We start from the raw sequence: 20,704 nt of genomic DNA, 5'->3' as shown, positions 1-20,704 counted from the left end.
ACGTTATCACTGAGTGAAGTAATATGAAGAATATGGAGACTATGTTGTTTTTCTGTTGAGAATAAAGTACGTAAGAACAATAAAATGTAATAGTATTTCCAGCGCTTGGACAAATGGGCTAAAAGCAAAGGAATTTTCCAGGTGGGAGTCTTACAGAAGCCCAGTACTGCAAATCAATCATCTCATAACTGCAACAAATGCAAAAAGTCCACTACTGTCTGGCAGCGTCTGGCAGGCATCTATCCACCCACCCGCTGAGAGCATCCACCCACTCACAGCATCCAGTAATCTCCCTTCTAGTATGTAAATGTATAACAGCAGTCCCTCACCTTCACCAGGGCCTTCACTTGAAAGGACTGGCACACTCTGTATGTGAGTTGCTTTGGGGGCTGAACAGTTGCAGTGACCCAGAACAGAGGGTTCTCTGCAGTGAAAGAGGAAATCCCTGGGAATAGCTCATCTTCCTGAAAGAGCCTGCCAATAGCCCATGATGCCTTATAGCCAAGAGTAGGAAAAAACAGTGAGAGATCTGTGGATTATGCATAAACTTAGAGGAGATGGGAAGACCCACCTTCTATACCAATGCAAAGCCAATTTCACAACAGATGTCAAGACATACTGGTAGGGACATGGAAAGCCATTTAATACCAAGCAAAAATGGACCTGACCTTCCCTTAAGAATATGGTTTTGAGTCAGAGATACTATTGTCCACCCTGGACTCCTGTGCAAGGTGATGCTCATCAAGTTATGGCCTCTGCTTCATGGGGGGTGCTTGCTATCAACCAGTTTTAAACAGGCAGCTTAGGGAGACAGAGGTGGCTGGAAAAGTGTTCCCAGTTAGACATAGGTGCCCTTCAGTCCAAACAGAACTTTGTGAAGAAGGAAAGGCAAGTACTTCAGATGGCTGATCACTGGTTCACAAGACTGAGAGAAAAGACAAGTTTGGTCTATTTCTACATATTATATCTGCAGGGAAAATTTTGGAGTATTGCCTCACAAAGAAGTATTCCTTAATGGAAGCATCACATTCCTTTTCATAGGCACTTCTTGCAAAGAATCTGAGCCTCCCCACCTCCGTTTTTTAGTAAAAAGTAAATATTAAAAGGGATATTAAAAGGCTAGTCATTCTATAGCTATCCAAGGTGCACAGCAAGTTGTAGGGAGAGCTGGGGACCAGAAGCCAAAAGCCCAAACATGGAAATTATATTGCCTTTTAGTTAAGATGAAGTGCAGGTATCATCAGATGAGACTATGTTGGGTAATTTGACATGATGTGGTGTCAAAAAAGCACACAAAGTGAGTCACTAGGAGTGTATGTACAAGTCAGAGCTTGGCCAAAGTGTGGTACAGATGATTCAGTTCTTCAGAAAAAGCAGAAGTGAAGAACAAAGTTTAGCACTGTTACTATTACAATGTTTTTCTTGGTAAGTTTGTAATAGAAAACTAGTAGCGGGTCTCTGATCAATACTGATGGGCAGGCAAAAAATAGAAGCCAAACCAAGATGTAGTCACAACCTGACAAGACATGGAATATGTGCAATGTGCCTCAAAACTTTGCTCTGAACTAATAAAATATGGCTGTGCAGCCAGAACCAGCAGCTGACCTTCCACTTTTTTTTTTTTGCCCAGAAGAAACTGAAGACAGTTGCCCATCCTTGATGTTTTCTGTATCTACTGCCAAATGTGCACTCCCCCTCTCAGACACAATCCCAAAATAGGGTGTGATGCCTTTTCCGTTGACAAAGCCATAAGTCATGGTGAGCGAGACACACTCAACATCCTCCAATCAGTTAAATGAAAGCTCTCCCCCTCTGTTTCCCACCACTTCAGCACTCATTATATCTCACATTAATTAATATAGGCACTAGGAAGTGAGATGATATATTACAAAAACCCATTAACCTGATTCTGTTCAAACTGGTGACATCCGGCAACTTGTACGTTAGACAAATCTTCCTTGCTAATGTGGGAGTCCTCATGTCTGAACTCTGTTAAAGCAGCAGCCCTGAAAAAATATTTTTAATATATGTACGTATGGAATGTATATCGGTGTGCGTGGACAGCGCATGCCTGTGGGAACATCAGAATTCATTAAATCAGTCTGATATGAGATATATTGAACAGGTTCCATCTGACGTCTGTTACTGGGTTGTTCTGTCCACTCCCAAAGGAGTGAATCATATTGACAGGTTGAATTATATCTCAAGAGATATTTTTCTCCCCTCCTCCAAAGGCCATTTGCAATCACAGCACATCCACTGCCTCTTAAAAGTGAGCTCATCTGGCACTGGGTTGCATTGAAGTCCTCCACGGTGCCTGAAGGAAGAATGCTTTTGGGTGGTGGGAACATGGAGAAGATGTGGTCTGTCCAGCTGTCCCTTGGAGTGCTAACCATCTTGACCATGACTGTGTATGTCCCATCTACGCACGGAGAGCCGTTTTTACTACAAGGTAAGCTGGAATACAGACCAGATGACACAGGTAGGTGGTTATCTTTTTGCTTTACTTTGCTGCTTTTTGTGGCCATGCAACGCTTGCTTATCCGTGAAAGAAAATAAGATTAGCCTTGAGCTATACTAAACAATCAATTAACATTGGTACTACCCAGAAACTGGTTCATATTAGCATGAGCTAAAGCTGTCCTTCTGGTCTGCAGCTGGTTGTATGACACTTTCTGCTAATCGGTAAAAATATCAGATCTGGTGAAATCTGGTAAGGGTGGCTCTTTCTCTCCCAGAAGAAAATTTCCAAGGAAAAACATTAAAATATCAGAGTAGCAATTCCAGTATGCACCATATGAGATTTGACAGCTCATAAATGTCATTGTAGGGTGCTGCTGAACTTTTTTTATTCACAAAACTTCTTTTTATATGCTCTTCTCCCATAATTTAAATTAATCTTAGCTCGAACTTATTCTGCAGGGAAATGTCAATCATTAATCTTCTTTCTTAAGGAGACTTGGCAGTACAAAAAATAAGAGCAGCTAAATATAGTCTTGAAAATAACATTGCTTTTCACATTATTTTTCCTCTTATATCACCTATTTATTTTTGTAATGACAACCAAAACATTCCTGAGGCCACTCTATCTAAATACTGCTTCTGTTTAGTTTTTACTAGAGTGTTTATAGGGTTTTTTTTTCTCTAGCAAATCCCCTAAATGACTAAAAGTAGCTATTTTAAAATCATAACTGTCTTCCAGACTTAGGAATGAGGTTTACAGCACTCCACGCTAACTGCAAGTTTTACACAGCGTGTAGCTCTGCGAACTCCCTCGGGTTTATTTCTAGAGATCACAATCAGGACCGGCGGCTTCAGCCGCAGCATGAGGCAGGGTTGAATCTGGGCAAATACTTGGAGCATCGCTTTGGCTAGAGCCCCTCTGCTTCTGCAGATTTATGTGACTTTAGCTAATGGACCTGATTCCCACGTACTCTTGAGCACCCTTAAAACTTATCTGTTAAAATGTTTTGTCTCATGTGTATCAAAAGTAATTGCATTCATCCCATCAAAGCTACGTAGGGCTGTCTATACCAGACCATCTTCTCCTTTCTCACCTCCTTGAACAGAGTGAGCAGAAGTCCTAAAGATCCTGGAAGAAGAGAAAATAAGCCTTTCTGCATATCTTCTTAGTATTTTCCATGGATTCTATAAGCATCTTCTAGGGCTTTGTAGGGTAGGAGTGTTCAGACCAAAGATGTTGGGGTACAGCTGTTCTCCCTGTAGAGTGTGGCTCACATTCTGTCATTCTCAAAAATGAATGCAATGCTCAGGTTTCAGGTGATTCTAAAAATCTGTTCAGCAGAGCTGGGAGGGTCTCAGAGCCTTAGTCTGATTAGTCCCATCCCTTGTGTCCGTTGGTTTCTGCTGAACCCTTGACCTTCATAACCGTTCATTTGAGGGCATAGCCACAACCACTAAAGCAAAACCACTGTGAAAACTCCCTAAAGGGGCCTCATAGAGAGGTCCAAGTTGCTTTAGGACAGCAGCTTGGGGAGGCTTTTCCTGGAAAACAGAAAAATTCTGCGTGGCTTATAGCTACTGTAAGAGGCTTCCTTGGGGATAAAGATGCTCGTTTTAAACTCCTCCACGCTTTGGCTCTGTTCAGGAAGAATCCTTTAGTACCACTGGCAATCAGACAGAGCAGCCCCAAGGATGAGTGAGCGCAAGAACAGACTGTGGGGCTGCAGGGCTTTTCAGCCCTCATGAGGAGCAAGTTCCCATCTCTATTGGCTTTGGGAAGGTGGATGGTGTGAGTGGGGGAAACATCTGCAATTTTGAGAAGAGGATCTTGTGGGTTGTTGTCTGACTTTGCAGAGGCATCTGCTACATCCACTTTGCAGAAGAGGTCAGGACTGTCTAAATCAAGGTGATGTCTCCGGCTCTCTGCAGCCAGCCATGTTGATGAGGCTGCAGTGAGACTGGCCAGCAGCCCGGAGCTGGCAGCGATGGCTTCCCTATCCTGCACCCTATCACTGTGCAGCTCTCACTGGCTGGACATTTTATTTCATGCTCACACATCTTCCTCTTCCCCTGAGCTCCTTCCACCCTGACAAAGTGCTGACAGGAGACATTTTCCTTCCACTTCTTAGCCTTCTTAATTATTGTTTTAATGTTGGGGGCTGGAGGGTCCATCCTTTTTGTCATTAGAGATCAAGACCTGTGTGTTTTATGTGCTGCAGAGAACCGAGTGCTTCCGGAGAGAGAAGACACAAATCATGAGGACACACTGCTGACTCTGCTTCTTAATAAGAAACTTGCATGGCGGAGACCAGAAAATATTGGTAAGTGAAGGGGGTGAGAGATCTCAGCTTCTTGAATCTATGTTTGCGTGAATGCAAGGAACCTGCTCCTCAGGTTCCTCAGAAATACCGGCTGCTCAGAAAGTGGAAGCACCCAGTATGGTGCCTCCGCATAATTAATGTCAGATGTTCTCCATCATGGGGATCCTGGACCTGCTTTTGCAATGCCATGTAAAACTGCCCAAAACCACACACCCTAGATCCTCAAACACTCAGCACTGAGCTGGGAAGGGAGCATGCGTGTGTATATAAGTAATAGCAAGAAGGGATGCTGCTCAGTCCTTGTGCCTCTGCTGTCCCTGAGATGTTGTGTACTATGCCTGGGGCATGGCTCAGCCTTGGGAGTCACCTCTCCACCCACACCCCATACAGCCCCATGTGCCTTTGAGATACAGCTCAGTGTTTTGCTGGTATGCTAAAACCAGCAGCATCTTGTAAGCACACAGGGCAATGGCGTGGCATCAAGATTTTGCAGAGAGCGTACGGCTGAGATCCCTTGGGGTCAGGTGTAGGTTGGGACAAGGGTAGTGGGAGCTCCTGTCTGAGCCAGAGCTTCTGCTACTGCTGGAAGAGGTTGAGACAACGTGCTTTTCCCACACAGGCAAGAGGCCAAAGAAGGGCCACATGAAGGCTTTTCCTGGCTGTGCTCTGTGAACAGACACCAAATTTAAAGCCTCTCGCATGTGGCTAAACTCAGACCCGCTGAAGAGAAACTTGGGCTTTCCAGGACACTACGCACAGCTATCACAAGCGCCATGTGGATTACAGGGGTCAACTATTCCCACGGCCACCACAGCCAGGGGAGGGTTTGGGCCGCATGTGGTGGTCTCAGAGCAGGAAGCTGCTTTTCCCTGTGAAAACAGCCAAGAATGGGGCTCAGGAAAAATTTTGTTATGAAAATCCATTCATCAAAATCACTCAGTGCTCTTCCCCAGCCCCTTGTTAATGCAGTGAGGCAGTGGTTAAGCAATCCTGGGACAAATAAATAAACACAAATAAATCAAGCCCTTATACTAACAAAGGCATTCTTCTTGCAAAGGGGATGCATTCAAGAAATAACATTTTTATGATTGGTTTATGGATTATTGCACTTATTACTCCTAGAGGAAAGGCTGCATTTTATGCCAGACAATTGAATATAATGAATCTCTGAGCAGAGCACAGGCAGAGAATTTACAGCAGGCAGTTTCTCAAGGCTTCATCCATAAATTAACTTCCTTCCCCCTGCCTGAGATAATCTGTTCCAAATTTCGACCGCTGATAATTTCCTATTCATAGCAGTCATTGGCCAAGCTTATGGTTTGAGGAAAGTTGAGCCAAAATCGGCACTTGAAATTCTGACAGAGGTAAAAACGTGTAGAAAAATAATAATAATACTAATCATCTCTTAAGCAGCACTCTTCACTTGCAGATATGCAGGCTTGGCTGCCTCTATCTTATGGATATGTAAAGACATGCTTAAGAGGAATCTGCCTGAGGTCATTCCTGGCAGTGCCAGGAACAGAGCCCCCACCTCCTGACTCCCAGCCCATCCCCATCCCGTCTCTCAAACTGAGCTCTCATGCAATGGATTTGTTTAGGAACTGTTACTTTTTCTGTTGGAATAATATCTGTCAGAAAATACTTAGGATTTTTCAACTGAACTGTTTCCTTCTTGAAGGAGAAAGTGTGAAGACAGTCAGCTCTTTCTTGGCACCCTCCTGCTCAGTTTCAAACATTTGAAAAAAAAGCCCTAGTCTGGCAATGTGTCTGTGTGCTGAAGTCTTATCTCAAATCAAGGGGAATTATGTCCTAAATCCCCCTGGAGATGCAGACCAACGCCTGCTGCCACATTAGGAGCAGACAAAGGAGGCAACTCCAGGGCTGGGTTTTGGCTTTCTTGTGGGGCCCAGCAGAGACATTCTTTAGCTCTTTCTCAGCTCTTCTGCTTATTTTAGTGCATTTTTTCCCAAACTGGCACTTAAAACCAGCTGATCACTTTGCATTCCCCTCCCAGGAGAACTGCTGTAGTCCAGTCACTCGGCTTTCACTGAACTCATTTTGTCATGGTGCCTTCCATTGTTTCATCTATCTTATTAAAAAAATTAACTGGTTTTGATGTCAGTTTGAATCTGGAATAAGGGACCTCAGTCCTCAAGAGGAGTGAGACTGAAATACCCCATCCCTTCCTGCAGCTTTCCCTATTGCTAGTCCAGGTCCTTCCCAATTCAGCTAGAGGTTTTAGATCCCTATTCTAGGCACCTAACTCTCCCCTTGTCCTGGGTGGGATATCTCAGGGCAGTTCATTCATCCATCTGCATAGTTTTTTGACAGTCCAGTGTGGTACCACTCAGCCCTGAGATGTCTAAGTCTGATCTATGAAGCTGGTCCCCAGGCCCCTGTGCTCCCCTGATACTCAGAAGTGTGGAATTGGTGCACTCACTGCTATGTTACTTTTCCTGTTGCTCCACTCTGCCAACCCTGATGTTTGCTTACTTATAAAGCAATAAGTTATGCTAGGCTAAATCTGCCTCTTCTGACTTCTGCCTGCATGGGTGATGTGAGGATAAACAAGTCTTAAAGGAAGTAATGGGAGTTCATATAAAAGGCCAGTGACAGAAAAGTCAGCATCAGAGATTTAGTGTTATCAGGATAAAAATCAAAAAGCAGCAGTGAGTTTCACCTGAGCTGGTATCACACTGTATATGACCTTGTTGGGCCAACTCCCCTACAGCCTGGTGAATGATGAAGAAGCCGCCCTCATAATGGAGAATTAGGATAAAGTCCCATAGAATTCAGCAGAAAAAGCCTGCTTTTCTGTCACTGTTTCTGCTACCATAGATTTGGAGATCACTATCAGGAAATAAATGATAACTAGGACTTTTTTTTTTCTCAATGACTGAAGAGCTTAAATGAAGAAACTTTTGGATTTGAACTTTGGGAAGCAATGCAGATACTGATGTTACTCTCTCCCTTCTTGCAGACTGGGAGCTGGCAAAGAAATTCGAGGAGCTTGAACAGGTGAGAGGAGCAAATGCACACTGTTGCATGAATAGCTAAACAACTGTAAATATTGCCTTTATGCCCTATTCTTCTGTCTTTATATCCTGCTACTCTTCATTCTGCTCCTATAATCTAAGTATGTATCACACAAAGGGAAAAGCAGAACTTGGACTAAATAATTGCACAAGCTGGAAAAGACAAAAAGCGAGCAAGGCTATAGACTAGAGCAATAAAGGCAGCTCTTGCCTCTGCCACCAGTGAAAGGCTAGCAAAGGCCAAGGAAACAAAAGCGATGCCAAAGGAAATCTCCATAGAAGAAAAGGGAGGGAGAAGGGGAGGTCTTGCTCCCTTCCTAGGCACTGCAGCAGCTGGCTGTATCTGATAATGGGCTGAAGTTAGAGGAACAGCCACTGCGCACCTAATCCAGACTGATTTTTGTTTGGGCTTTTTACTAGTAAGGGAGGCCCTGCCCAGGGTCAGAGCCCTGCTGGGCAGTGCGCAGTGTGCACACACACACACACAGAGCAAGAGGAAGCCCCATCCTACACCGAGTTCACAGGAACAGGGAAAGGTGTGCAGCAACCTTGACATGGCTCCCACTGTCCCCCAAACCCTGCAGGCAGTGGAAACCCTTTTTCCCCTTTCTAAGGCCAGGTCCAGCTGTTTGCATGGATTGTGGAGGTCCTGCTGGGACCAGTTGGCACTTTTCACTTCAAACTGAAAACCCACAGTGTGTCTTGCCAGATGGGAGGCTACCAGCTCCTACTCTAGCACTTTGCTCCAGTGCTGAGGGACAGTAAGCTCTGGGTTCTTGGTGGCAACACTGCCAGAGCAGAAGTTTAGATGATGGCCATAGGTGTTCCCAGTCTACTAGAAAAGAGTAGCTACGGGTGGAGAAGAAATACTGTGGACTTTCCACATCATAACCCGGGGAAGTTAGCAAGAGCTGGGGTGAAGGGAGTAAAGGGACAGCCCAGAGCAATAGAGAAGCAACGCTGTCTGCTGCAGTGGGTGGACACCTGGAGACCTCCTGCCCCAGCACTGACTTGACTTTTAATGGTGCAATATCCTACACAGGCTTTTCTCTCCAGGGGCTTGTGCCCTGGGGTGGGGAGAAAGAGCAGCGGGTGCCTACATCACTCCCACGAAACAAGCAGCTTAGCAGAGGAGGACCTGAGGAGGCATGAGTGTTCCAAAGGCAGATCCTCCTGGAACGATCCAGCTCCAGGGAAAACCCCATCCTTCCCAGTGCTGCTGCCAGTCAGGCTGCCTGCACCTCCTGTCTCTGAGCCGCCCTGTCCTTGCCAGCATGCTGCGAAGCTTCTCATGATGGGGCATTTGTTTACTGCTGTGTTTGTTTTTAAACAGCTGGAGAAGTTGAAGGATCAGCTCTCAACTGAGGAAGGGTCAGAGGTGGCCTATGCCTTGGAAAGCCTCTCCGCATCCCAGCCCAAAAAACGCGGTAGGTTTTGGGTTAGAGCCCTGCAGCCATCCTGTCCAGCTCTCATCTCCAGGGCTTCCTTTGTGCAACAAAGACAGTGAGAGTAAACATGCCCCAAATATGCTGAAAAACAGGTTGGCATCTTTTCTAGTTGCCCTGTCCCTCTCTTATTAATGGCTGGCTGGTTTAGCAGCTGGTGGGAAGGACTGTGTACCCAACCCTGTCTGCTGTCAGGGCAGTTACACCAGGTCTGCACACCAAGGACCTCACTGGAGACAGTCAGTGTTGCATCCCCCTTTTCACAGAGGAACATGGGGTTATATGGCAATGAGTGCCTGTCCTGGAAGAGGTGAGTTCTGTATGAACACGTCCCCGCAGTGCACTCCTCTGGGCACAAAGCTAGTCCTGAAGGCATAATGAGGCATGTGGACTGCATGCATTCCCCTCTGCCGAGGTCACTGCCTCCCTACAGAGAAAAAAGGAGCACTTGTTTGTGCTGCTGAAAAGCAGCTAAAAAGGATGTGGAAATCAACCAAGAATTCAGGAAGCTAAGATCTGCTAGGTCCCCCAGTTGGTCTCCAAGCTTTTTCCAGTCTGTATCCAGTGACCCAGGAGCATATGGCACCAGTTTTGCTGCAAGGCTGCCCCTGAGAAGCACATGGACAATGCTGTTAACACTGGCTTTCAGTGGATTCCTCCACGAAGCAGAGGCAGCTGTAAACCAGAAGTCACTGATGACAGATCTTGCCTAAAAACAAAAGAGCTGGTTCTGTCCTTGGTCCACACACTCTGTGCATGTGCAAGCTGACAACCTGCCAGACAGCCAAGAGAAAATCCCTTTGTGCAAGGCTTGCTTAAGTGCTTAGGTGATCCTTAGACAATCTGCAATTTATAAGCAGCCCTGGAGGCTGTCATTAATTTGGCTAATCTAATTCATGCCCCCACCAGTCTGGAAGGTTCAAATGCAGATAAAACTACTTCCCTCTGCCAGGTTTAAATCAGATTCTGCCAGAAATTAAAGCAGAGAATCTTTGCCTTTATCTAAAGTCCTTCCAGTCTGGGAGGAGCTTGTGTCTCAGCACGAGCACCGCTCATTTAGTAGAAGCTTTCTCCCAAAATCCTGCTTTCAAAAAACAAGTAGAAATCTCTTCTCACACTTAACAATAGGAGACCCACATAGGATTCAAAGAACCTGGCATGCCGGTGGTACAGCTATTTTTTCCAAGACCAAAACATGCATCCTTCCCTTCTCTATTCTTCTTAGAATATCCCACAGGGATCAGTGTTATTTGGAGGACAGTTACCAGCAGAGCGATAGAGTGAACGGGTTTTAAAAAAAATGGTAAGCACCAGATCCAGTCTCTCCAAGTCAGTATCCTGCTCTTCCAGTCAGCCATGGGTGAAAAACCCTGCACACATCTCTGAGGCAGCAAAACTGCTGGCCAGTAGACAGAAAAACTGATTCCTGATACTGCTGAAATAAAGCAAAAGGAAAAGCAAATCCTTGTAAATCAAGCAGCACAGAAACAACTTTTGAACCCCTTCTTTACACTACAAAAGCTAAAAGAAATACCTTCTAAAAGTTTTGTATGAAGTCAAAGCTGGTTATTGAGATGTGCCCAGAAGCCATATGCTGGCTTCACACCTCAACTCCCTCAAGACATTTCAAGCTTTTGAAATACGCTCCAGGGCTAGAGCGAGAAGCTGGAAAAAGTCCCTTGGGTGCTAACATCCTTCTCTTGTATCCCTTCCCAGCCTGCTTTTGGAAATACTGCATATGAAGCCTTGCCAGGACTGGAGGATGAAGATGAGCCCTTCCCCAAACTGCCTTGCTGGGTATTAATGTGTTAAGAGTTTGTTCTGTTCTCTCATCGTGCTGCTAACTCAGATGCCATCCTTCACGACCACGCCACAGCCAGGTATAGCAGGGACTGTGACAGGAGCTGGTAGCCCACTACCACTCTCCACTGTTCCTGCCTTCCAGGTTTAACCTACCATGATCTTCTACTTGGAAGATGCTCCCCAACTCTCCTTGCTGCCCTGTGTGTGCCATTCAGTCTGCTGCCACTGTACATTCTTCCCCTTCTCACCAGGCCCCCACAGGCACCAAACACTAACTCAGTTCCCCTGAGCTTGGGCCTCTGCCCACACCTGCAGACGTTGCTCACGGTGGTGTCTGGGTTTCCTGTCGCCTCCTACGAGCAGGTCTGTGATGACCTAATGCCCGCTGTTGGGACAGGAAGGCAGACTGGGTGTAATGCGAAGGGCGAAGGGCTGCCTGCCTCGGCTTGCTGAGCCAGAGCTACTCCTCGTCATGTCCCGGCAGCGTACACAGTAGGTTTGGGGGAGGACAGGCGCGGAAGTCTGGATCCTTTGGATATCATTCCAATAAAGATTTTCTGTTGCACAGAAGCATGTGCTGTTTTCTTTCTCACCTTTTGCAGAGGCCCAAGGGGCAGCACATTTCCCTTGACGTAGGCTCTTGTTACCTAATGGTTCATGGGAACTTTGCAATGGAAAAAAGGCTCCCATTAAACACCCAGCTAGAACAACACAGGCCTGTTTTAATGTGTCTGAGGAAGAGGCCCTTCCTTTTGACCAGAACTAGGAATAAGAGTTTGGCCTTCCTCATGGATATGTGTGGGCTGGTGTCCTCGTAGGACTGGAACAGACCCACCGATTTCTACCTACTCACCCAAAGAGATATTTTGAGAAGAGTTTTTTGGCTTATCTGGCTGCTCAGTGCAGATGCTAGCTGGCTTTTTCTACTGCAGAATTACGTCTGCATGTGTCCAAAAGGAAGAGATCACAATCCATCAGTGGTTCCTACATATATTAATCTTCAGTCACGTTGCCTACATTTATTTTCAAAAACAATGGACCATGTTTCCAAAGGTGTAAATTCAGAATAAATCTTAAGGCCATTGATGTTAACTTTGAGGCTTCCAGTGGTGTAAATGAGAGCAGAATCTAGTAGCCACTGTGTATGTGTGGACTGATTTTGACTAGATTTGAACTGTCTTTCCAGCTCTGTTGAGCCATGCTATTTAACTGTAGCTTGCATACTACATATTCTTCAAAACTTTACTTCTCCTAAAGCTGTAAATACCATGTTACACTCATTGCCTTGGGTTCCGGCAAGATGTGCACACTTACCACTTGTATATACTTCATTAACAGGAGATCTCTTTGTCCTATTACAGGCCAAAGCTGGCATCTATGGAATAAAACCAGTTCAATTATATCAGTGAGGTCTAATGACATGCAAAATACAGTTTGCTGTTAACATTAATTCTTTGTTATTTCTGTGGTAGTGATTCAGAATGCATTTCCCTTTTTTCTTTGCTTTTGTGCAAGTGCACAAAAGTGCACTTGCTTTTGCAAGTGAAAAGCTATGTGGGAGCATACCTTCATGTACTCTCTCAACAGCACCAAATCCAGGAGAAATTATAGCCTGCTGCCAAGAGAAGGGTCTCTCTTTCTTTAAGACTTTGGTGCTCCATCTGAAAGGGAGGTGTATTACAAGAGCTACACTGAGTGCCCCAAGCCGGTGTTCAGCTCAGATTCTTTCAGCTTGCAGGAAATCCCAGCGCAATGAAAGGCTGGAGCAGCAGGCTCCATCTGTCACCTGCTAGCTGTAGCCATGCCTTCCCGACCTGGAGTGACAACTCATCAGTGAGTCAGGAAAAGGAATACAGGCGATTTAACAGATTGCTCTGATCCTAAACACAGGAATTCCCTGGAGTGCAATGCACCATGCTGCTTAGCAGTGATTTTTAGCCCACATGGTGTGCTATATCCTATCAGCAGTTATTTAAGTGCTTATGGTACCCAAACTACCCCACTATTTCCTCACAGGCACTATATGCTGCTGTGTCAGCTGCTTCTGCTGGAGTCATGAATAAGTGTTGAATGCAATTCATTTATTAATTCAGAGCAAAGGCGGTGATGCTCTCCCTAGGCTCACTCTCAGCATGCCACTGTGGATGTCCTGTCCTTTCTTCTAAACACACAGAACAGAAACTCTTCTCTTCCTCAAGTGCCACTTCCACATCATGGCTGCTCACACCTTACCCATGCTTGGGCAGTCACTCTTCCTAAAGTTAATGACCCACAGGCAATAATTAAAGGGATTTCCCTTAGACATTCTAGTAGACCATGTTGATTTATTAGCAGAAAATCCTCACGGGCATCCGAATGGATTTGCAAACAGGCAGCACAGGGCAAATCTAGCATGCAACGGATGCTGTAGTATATCCTCATTTCACATTTGTTGACTTTCATGCTATGCACACTGACTGAAGCTATCCAATATCATCTATGAAAACAAATTGTGGGTTTCAGCCTTTCAGACATCATCATATTTTAAAGAGCACCTGCCAATTTATGGATTTTAAAGAGAGCTTTTTGAGCCACAGGAGGTCTCAGTGTGCTCTGCGGCAGATGGAGTAGAGGAGCAGAAAGGCTGCTGCTTTCTCCCAAGTAGTCTATGCAGTGAGGTGGGAGCCAAGAGCAAGATTGAGGCTTCCAGCTCCCAGTTCCAAGCAACACCACCAAAGACACCTCTGTCCTGCTTTAATTTCACATCACCCTTCAGATAGAGGGCATTTCTGCACACAACTACAGGCTTTAAAGCCCATCTTGATAGGGGTTAACACCTGCCAACTGTTACAATACTTTTATGATCCAGCAGTGTTTTTGCAAGGCCGCTGTGTTAGCATTGGATTCCTCTGGTCTGAGTCTCTCAAAATACACCAGGCAATGAATCTGTCCATGCTGCTTTTGATGGACAGCTGTATGAGCGGCCAGGAGTACATCACTTCCATAATCTGCCCTTGCCCCATACATATGGCTGCCTTGCAAGCAGATTATCTTCAGACTGTCTGGATGAGCTCAGCGCAATAAGATAACTGTTCCCTAAACCACAGGGCGGGCTCAGGATAGGTGGTGGCAGTGCACTGCAGAGGACAGAGTCTGGGCTTGTCTGCATTTGCAGATTTGCTTCTAGCATGGACGGAAAATCCTGTCTCGGGTCAGCCAATCTACACATACCCACTCAATCCAGCTCTCAGAGCCTTCACCTGCAAGCTTAAAGGCAGAAAATGAGCAGTAGGACCAGGGGGAAAGCAGGGAGTAAAAAACCAAGATGACCATGGATTTACAGCTCTTCTTTCTTTCTATGAGTTTCAAGATCTTGGTCTGGAAAGCATCTGCAGTGCTTCATCACCTCACACACAAGCACTGACAACTCACCCACTGAAGTAGAAGTTATCACCTAACTCAACTAGAGAGTGCTTTGCTTGATGGGAGAGATAGGGGCCCCTCTTGATGGGATTCACTGGTTTCTGCAGCTGCTCTCAGCAGCGTTAGCCTATATCAAAAATGTCAAGAAAAGCAAAGTTTCTTGCAAAGTTTCTCTGGCTGGGCCAGTCCTGGCCTCAGGGCAGGACTGTAAGCAAGAAGGAAAATGGGAAACGTCCCTGCTATGGCTGAGCACTGCTCTTTTCAGACATGTATTGGATGCTACCTGCCCTTCTGAGTGGGAGCCTCATCTCCCACCGTGGCCTGAACCGGGGCAATTGTTCCAAAGTCACAATCCTCATAGCCGTTTTAATTTCAAAGACTCATTGACTTCTCCTTTCCTGTAGCTGACTGAAAAGCTGACTGTATTTTTCTCCATTTTGCTAGCTGATGGCCAGGTGCTTTGTGCTTCACATAAGATCAGGAAATTAACACTTATTTCCTATCTATCTCCAACCTTACCCTCTGCCTAACACAGGGTGCTTGGCAAGAATCTTTTTTTTTTTTTTTTCCCTTAGTCCTGCATAATCCCTTTCTTAGTGTATCTTCTTTGGTAATTCTCAGGTTGATTTATACCCAAGAATAGCAATCCAAGGAATTTAGCTGACACAGATCAAAGTCCAAGACGGAGCATGTGACGTTGAGAAAACATCAGCTAGGAATCTGAGCATTGAGATGTCAGCAAACAGCTCTTTTCAGTTATATTTTATAATCTGGAAAGAAGTGAAAAGCATGAAACGGGATTTAAGATAACCTGTTTTACTCTGAAATGAAGTGGAGAGGACATGTTTACATCTTACCAGAGTGAGAAATTCTTGAACTTTAAGAATTGTATGTCTGGTTATGCCCTATGCACTCATCAAGAGTCTAAAATAAGGCATATGATGCAGATGGCTTAGGAAGCAGATGACTTCATATTTGGATGCTATCCTATGTTATGCATAGGGAGGAGTGAAATGTATTCGTCAGTTTAGAGGAGGAAACTAAAAGTCTCGCCACATTTCAGGATTTGCCATATGATGAAAACATGTCTAAATATGGTGAAGAGATAAGAGAAAGACTGCTAAAAAAATCAGGACAATTATTAAGGTATTGTCATAGTTCTTATTCAGACTAACTCCTAGTGAAGTCAGTAGACACCTTCTCCCAAACAGCAGTTCAAATAAATTCTAGGTTTGTCCTGTAACTGTTAAATCCTCCCTTCAGCTACCAAACAAACACCTTCTTGAAAGAAACGTGCAAAGCAAACTGTCTGCTTTTCATGGACTGCTGTTGGCATCTCTGGAAGTTTTATTTTCAATCCAAAAAATCTAACAGTCCTTGCTAGGATAATGAACTTCTGCAAGTTTAGGAAATAAATGCCATGCAAATAAACTATATACATATTTTCTGTTCCCTCCTATCAGTGGCACTGTGCACTACTGTGAGAGTGTTCTGACCTGATAAATTGAATTTGTTATTATTTGTAAATGCAACATTTGTAAAATGCAATGTGAAACAGATTTTGCAGGTCGTCAATTCCTTGTATGTTGAATCATTAGTCAATGACAAGACATGCTGTGATGCATCTTCTCTATTCCTGAAATGTTTCCAATACAGCATCAATCATTCAGAACAGAAGCACCTGTAGGCAGAAAAGCAGTAAATATTACATTTTCCCATGTCAGAAATGCAGGGCTTGGACAAACACACTGTAAGGTGATCTAGAGGAGATGGAAAACGTTAGACATACTTGTTTTCTTGTAGGGGGGGTACTAAGTTCTAATTTGGAGCATTCAAGCTAAATTGACAGTCACAATCCATGTTATTAGAAGCCATCATTTCCCAAGCCACCCTTTCCAAGCTGACTGGCATGACTTGAGTACCTCCATGTAGCTGAGAACAGGGGGGGATTCTCTGAGCCTGCCCACACCCAGGATACTTTGGCTTACTTGCAAGAACTGCTAACCCTTGGTGTTGCCGAGACGGCTCACTCCAATTCGGTCGAGAGGAACTCCAAACCGTCTCTTAGGCAGCTCAACCGCTTTCCTGCATGGGTTAAAAAACAGAGAAGGAGGGAAAGAATTGGGGAAAGACATCATAGGAATAATCAAAATGTTACATTCCTCTATTCATCCCACTAACAATTTCATTGTTGAGACAGAACAGCTGTGTAGGAGCAGCCAAAGATGCGAGTGTTTAAAAATAAGACGCTTCACTTGTGTTACAAAAGAATAGGCAAGAGTTGCACCTGTTTTACAGACTGGCTGATGTTGATCAACTATCCCTGTTTTTATTTGGCAGCAAAATTCTCAAGTTAACTGCTATTCATAAAGGAAAGGAGATACACTGCATGTATAAAGGGGAAGTGTTTCATGCTTAGTATCATGTAGTTCAGGTGACCCATTAGCCTGGATCTTTGAAATCTCCAGGGCCAACTGAGGCGAAGGTAAGCAAGGAGGTAGAAAGTGTTGTGCGTTAACAGAGAGGACAAGTCAGAGGAGCCCCAGCAGAATTTTCCTATGGGGCATCCTGCAACATGCTGTTCTCAAAACTGTATAGTAGCGAACCTTTGATGAGATTGAAAATGGGAGGGTTTGGGGTTGTTTTTTCCTCCATATGGTACATTTCCTGATGATTTGATGAATGAGGGCATGAGGAAAGTGTGAAAGAAATTCTATGCAGAAATATTTTATTATGATTTTTTTTTTAATGTAAAGAAGAAGTTTTCCCATCTTAGTTCAGGATTTTTGAGCATTTTTTCCACAAGCAGAAGTTTTACTTTAATTAATTGTGAAAATGAGATTTTCTACAGCTAAGAATAACCTCAACTTTTGCCCTTGGAAATACTTGCCAGAAAAATACTTTCTAAGAGAAACCCTGGAAAATTAATTCTGTTCTCTATCAGTCCTTGTCAAAGAAAATAAATAAGAAATTTTGTTCTTTGAGTTTGCAAATGCAAAGTAACTACCAGGAGAGCGTGTTATGGTGCACTTGAGTCCAACTTTAATTGCTAGCACTCTCATGCTCACTCAGCCTGTGTCTTTGGGGGGTCTGCACACCCTGCCCAGGACTATCTGTATAGCCCATGGTCTCCTCTGAGCAGTCTCCTTTCCTCATGTCTCTCAGGCAAGGGTGCAGAAGCATCGTTCCAGCATCAGCAGCCCATTTCACACTGCCTCTTTCCCAGCTCCTTCCAGATGAGGTGAAGAAACAGGAGCTGACAGTGTAGCACATATGTAGGGAGCAGCACATGGGTCATGCTGGAGCAGCTGCAGAACATCACAAACAAAGGGGAACCGTTTGTATAGCCCTCGCTGTCCCTTTCTCAAACACCTATGTATCCAGCACTGATCCACTAAGCCATAGGGAAAGCAAAGGGAAAGAAAGCAAAGGGCTGGTCCTCAGTCTATCCTCAAGGGCATCACTCTTTCTGCCCCCCCACCCCCCAAGGTGTAGGCACAAACTGATGGGGGGCAGGTGGGGACAGGCTGCTGGAGTCATGCTGAGCCTGACTTGATAAAAAGGGGAATTAATTTCCCAGATTGGATTGGGAGTGGGTTCCGCATCATTAGTTGTAACATCGTCATGCTCTGTAGTTAAACAGAGAAGGAAATTGTAACGTCCTGCCAAGGGGAAAGGCTGAGCAGGCAGGCAGGGCAAGCAGGGCTGGCAGGTTGTGCGGCAGAGCTTCCCCTCTTGCGGCCATCCAGAGCCACAACAGGACAGTCACTGCTCCCTCCCAACTTCCAAACCAGTCTGTGCCTATTTCAGCACTTACTGGGGACAAAGCGATGTTTTCTATTTAAAACAGCCTTTTCTAAGATTCCCAGAATCTCTTTTTCTCCGTCTATGGATCTTTCTACATCTTCTGAAGACTCATGTCTTTTTGCCTGCTTTTCCCATGCCTTCAAAGATTTATAAATTGATGAGAACGAGCAAGAATAGGATCTGAGTCTTCCTGTAACTGCTGGGCGCCACAACGTTAAGTGAATTTACATTTGAACTGCTCTCTTCCAAAAGTTTCTGCTGTGTTGCCAGACACCACACACGTTGTATTAATTCAGGGGGCTGAATCTATTTAACAGCTTTCATATTTCAAAAGACATTTTCTAATCTCTAAAGGTAACCCTCTGGTACTGGAATAGGCTGTTATATACTGTGTGCATGACAGTGACAGGGTGCTCAGTCTTCTGCTTTACTCCTCTAAGTGCAGCAGCCTCTGCCTGTTTCCACCCAAAAGCACAGCCTTTCTGCTGTTTGATGGCACTCATCTGATCTGAGGTCCGTGCTGATGGTAGTATCTGACTTATCAATGCAGCGTTCAAGACAGCTCAGATGGTTCTAATAGATGAGCCAATCCCAAACTCAAAAGTTAATTAGCTCCCCCAAAGTGATAATCTCAACTGTGCTGATGAAGCTGGGAAAGGAGGAATTTTGTGCAGTGTGTCACTCATTTGCATGAGCTCATTGTTCAGCGACAAGCTGTTAGAAAACTTAGACAATTTTCACCACAATTTCCCTTTTTCACTTTTTTTTTTTTTTTCCTTGGACAGCACATAGAATGAAACAAGATTTCCACCTAAAAAGCATGACATAAAGCGGGAATACCATGTACTTTTGCAAAAAAGGCACTGCAGCTTCAAAAATAACCTTGCATTTCTTCCCCTGAAAAGGGAAAACATTCTAAAAAGCAGAGAATGAGCTGACTCTGATCTCTTGAAGAGATATACAGAACAGAATAGTTCTACTCAAGGTTTTAAGAATTTTGTGTTTTATCACTTTTGGCTGCAGTCAAAAAGTCCTGGTAGCAGACTGGGTGGATAAACGGAAAAACAACAAGAAATTATTGCAAAACTCTGTTTGAAAAAAAATACTTGTAACATTGACTGGCTCTTGTGAATACTTTCCACTTGCAGATTAAGCTTTAAACATGTTATTAAATACTTTGTGGCATTGGGGATTCCATCCAAAAGAAGACAATTACCAGAAGAAGGGAACAAGAGAGTTAAGCTCTTTCAGACATAGCGAACGGCCCTTTGAGCTTTGCCCCAAACTCACTGGCTCTCCCCAGCCCTATTAAGCATCATTGCTTAGCCCTGTTATAAACATGCTTATCTTCAAGCATGCACTGTAACAGTATTTCTGTACTGTTGTATTGATTAAACCCTGGCTTATCATAAGTTGATCAAGCTCTTGAAGCCCATTCTATTAACTGTCTGCCCATTTTCACGATGTGTTCTTCATCTTGCTATTCAAGGTGCGCACACCATACTTGGTCTTCACCCCAGCCTCGGGAACACCTAGTCCTGCCTCTCTTCTTTTGAACCTCAGGCATATTTTTGCTTGAAAAAATCTCATTATCAAAAAGGCAGTTTTAAACTGAATGTCAGTTCACATCACTGGAAAGAAATGTAGTTTAAAAATGCATATGTTTGAATGTTCTTTGTCAGCTGTACGGCACTGTGGGGATAAATGAACTAGTACATGTATTATTCATCAGAGCTGAAGGATTACACATCATGCAACCAGAATGGTTTCTGTAGAAATGCTGGTACTCTCATCAGAGGCATCTCACAACAACAGTAAACCTACTAGTGACTAAAGCTAACCCATCTGTATCCAGGACATCTACCAACAGCCTTCTTCCAACTTTATCACTGGTAGGACTACCTAAGAATTTACCTCTGTTTGCCTTTAGCATCCACAGAGGTTGAAGAAATCCTGTCGATCGGGGAGCCAAATCCTGGGAAACTTCTTTTCTTCTTGGTCTCTGTCACATCATTCTCCAGAGACACCAGCTCATCAAGAAGGAACAGTTTGGCTGCCAGGTTGGTGGCTGACTTCTCTTCGCTGGTAGTGGGATGTGCTCCCATGCCCAGAGCAGCAGAAGGCTCCAAAGACTGCAAAAGAAAGCAGGGGTGTTTGCTTGCTGCTCAAGTTCCAGAAAAACCATTTGAACCAGTGTCACAGCAGCAGTCCCATAAATACATAATCACTAGGATACTAAACCTGGGCCAATGTTTTAAAACAAAGTTCCTTCTGTGAAACGTGGCCATTTTCTACCCACAGGAGTTTGCCATAAAAGGTTGGGATTTTATTTTTTTTGATAGAATTGAACTCATCTTCATTATTATTGCAAGAATTATGAAAATTTATTACTTCACAAAACCTGTTTTTATAGGTCAGCCCACTATCC

The 20,704-nt window shown here is 44.4% G+C and overlaps 2 protein-coding genes across 8 annotated transcripts in view; one reads left to right on the top strand and one right to left on the bottom strand.

Moving 5' to 3' along the window:
* The first annotated feature begins 2,328 nt into the window (after positions 1-2,328).
* UTS2B (urotensin 2B) lies at positions 2,329-11,006 on the top strand. Of its 3 annotated transcripts, none has more exons than XM_074153831.1 (5): positions 2,329-2,452; positions 4,683-4,784; positions 7,765-7,802; positions 9,153-9,243; positions 10,981-11,006. In XM_074153831.1, exons 1-5 carry the CDS (start codon positions 2,329-2,331, stop codon positions 11,004-11,006), a joined length of 381 nt encoding a protein of 126 aa, XP_074009932.1. The 3 variants fall into 3 exon arrangements, with proteins under 3 accessions (XP_074009932.1, XP_074009931.1, XP_074009930.1); XM_074153830.1 differs by having other exon boundaries at positions 9,153-9,246; XM_074153829.1 differs by having other exon boundaries at positions 2,329-2,482; positions 9,153-9,246.
* A 4,266-nt stretch (positions 11,007-15,272) lies between these two features.
* The window catches only part of OSTN (osteocrin), a 53,707-nt gene continuing 48,275 nt past the window's right edge, over positions 15,273-20,704 (bottom strand). For 3 of the 5 annotated variants that reach the window (XM_074153704.1, XM_074153703.1, XM_074153700.1), the window contains 3 exons: positions 20,191-20,408; positions 16,458-16,554; positions 15,273-16,150 (listed from right to left, as the gene is read on the bottom strand). In XM_074153704.1, the coding sequence (XP_074009805.1) occupies positions 16,470-16,554; positions 20,191-20,408 (303 nt within the window). In that variant the 3' untranslated portion in view covers positions 15,273-16,150; positions 16,458-16,469. The remainder of the gene's footprint in view (positions 16,151-16,457; positions 16,555-20,190; positions 20,409-20,704) is intronic. The other 2 variants (XM_074153702.1, XM_074153701.1) reach the window with 2 other exon arrangements.

Source organism: Numenius arquata, chromosome 9 (assembly GCF_964106895.1).
Source record: "Numenius arquata chromosome 9, bNumArq3.hap1.1, whole genome shotgun sequence".
Classification (NCBI taxonomy): domain Eukaryota; kingdom Metazoa; phylum Chordata; class Aves; order Charadriiformes; family Scolopacidae; genus Numenius; species Numenius arquata.
Note: the sequence above shows the minus strand (reverse complement) of the source record. Positions and strands in the feature narration are given on the sequence as shown.

What these genes read in the sequence shown, in the direction of transcription:
- UTS2B (XM_074153829.1), top strand. Translation starts at nt 2,329, where the DNA reads ATGCTTTTGGGTGGTGGGAACATGGAGAAGATGTGGTCTGTCCAGCTG. An exon ending in ATACAGACCAGATGACACAG is followed by an intron (nt 2,483 to 4,682) that starts GTAGGTGGTTAT and finishes TATGTGCTGCAG; the next exon opens with AGAACCGAGTGCTTCCGGAG. An exon ending in GCGGAGACCAGAAAATATTG is followed by an intron (nt 4,785 to 7,764) that starts GTAAGTGAAGGG and finishes CCCTTCTTGCAG; the next exon opens with ACTGGGAGCTGGCAAAGAAA.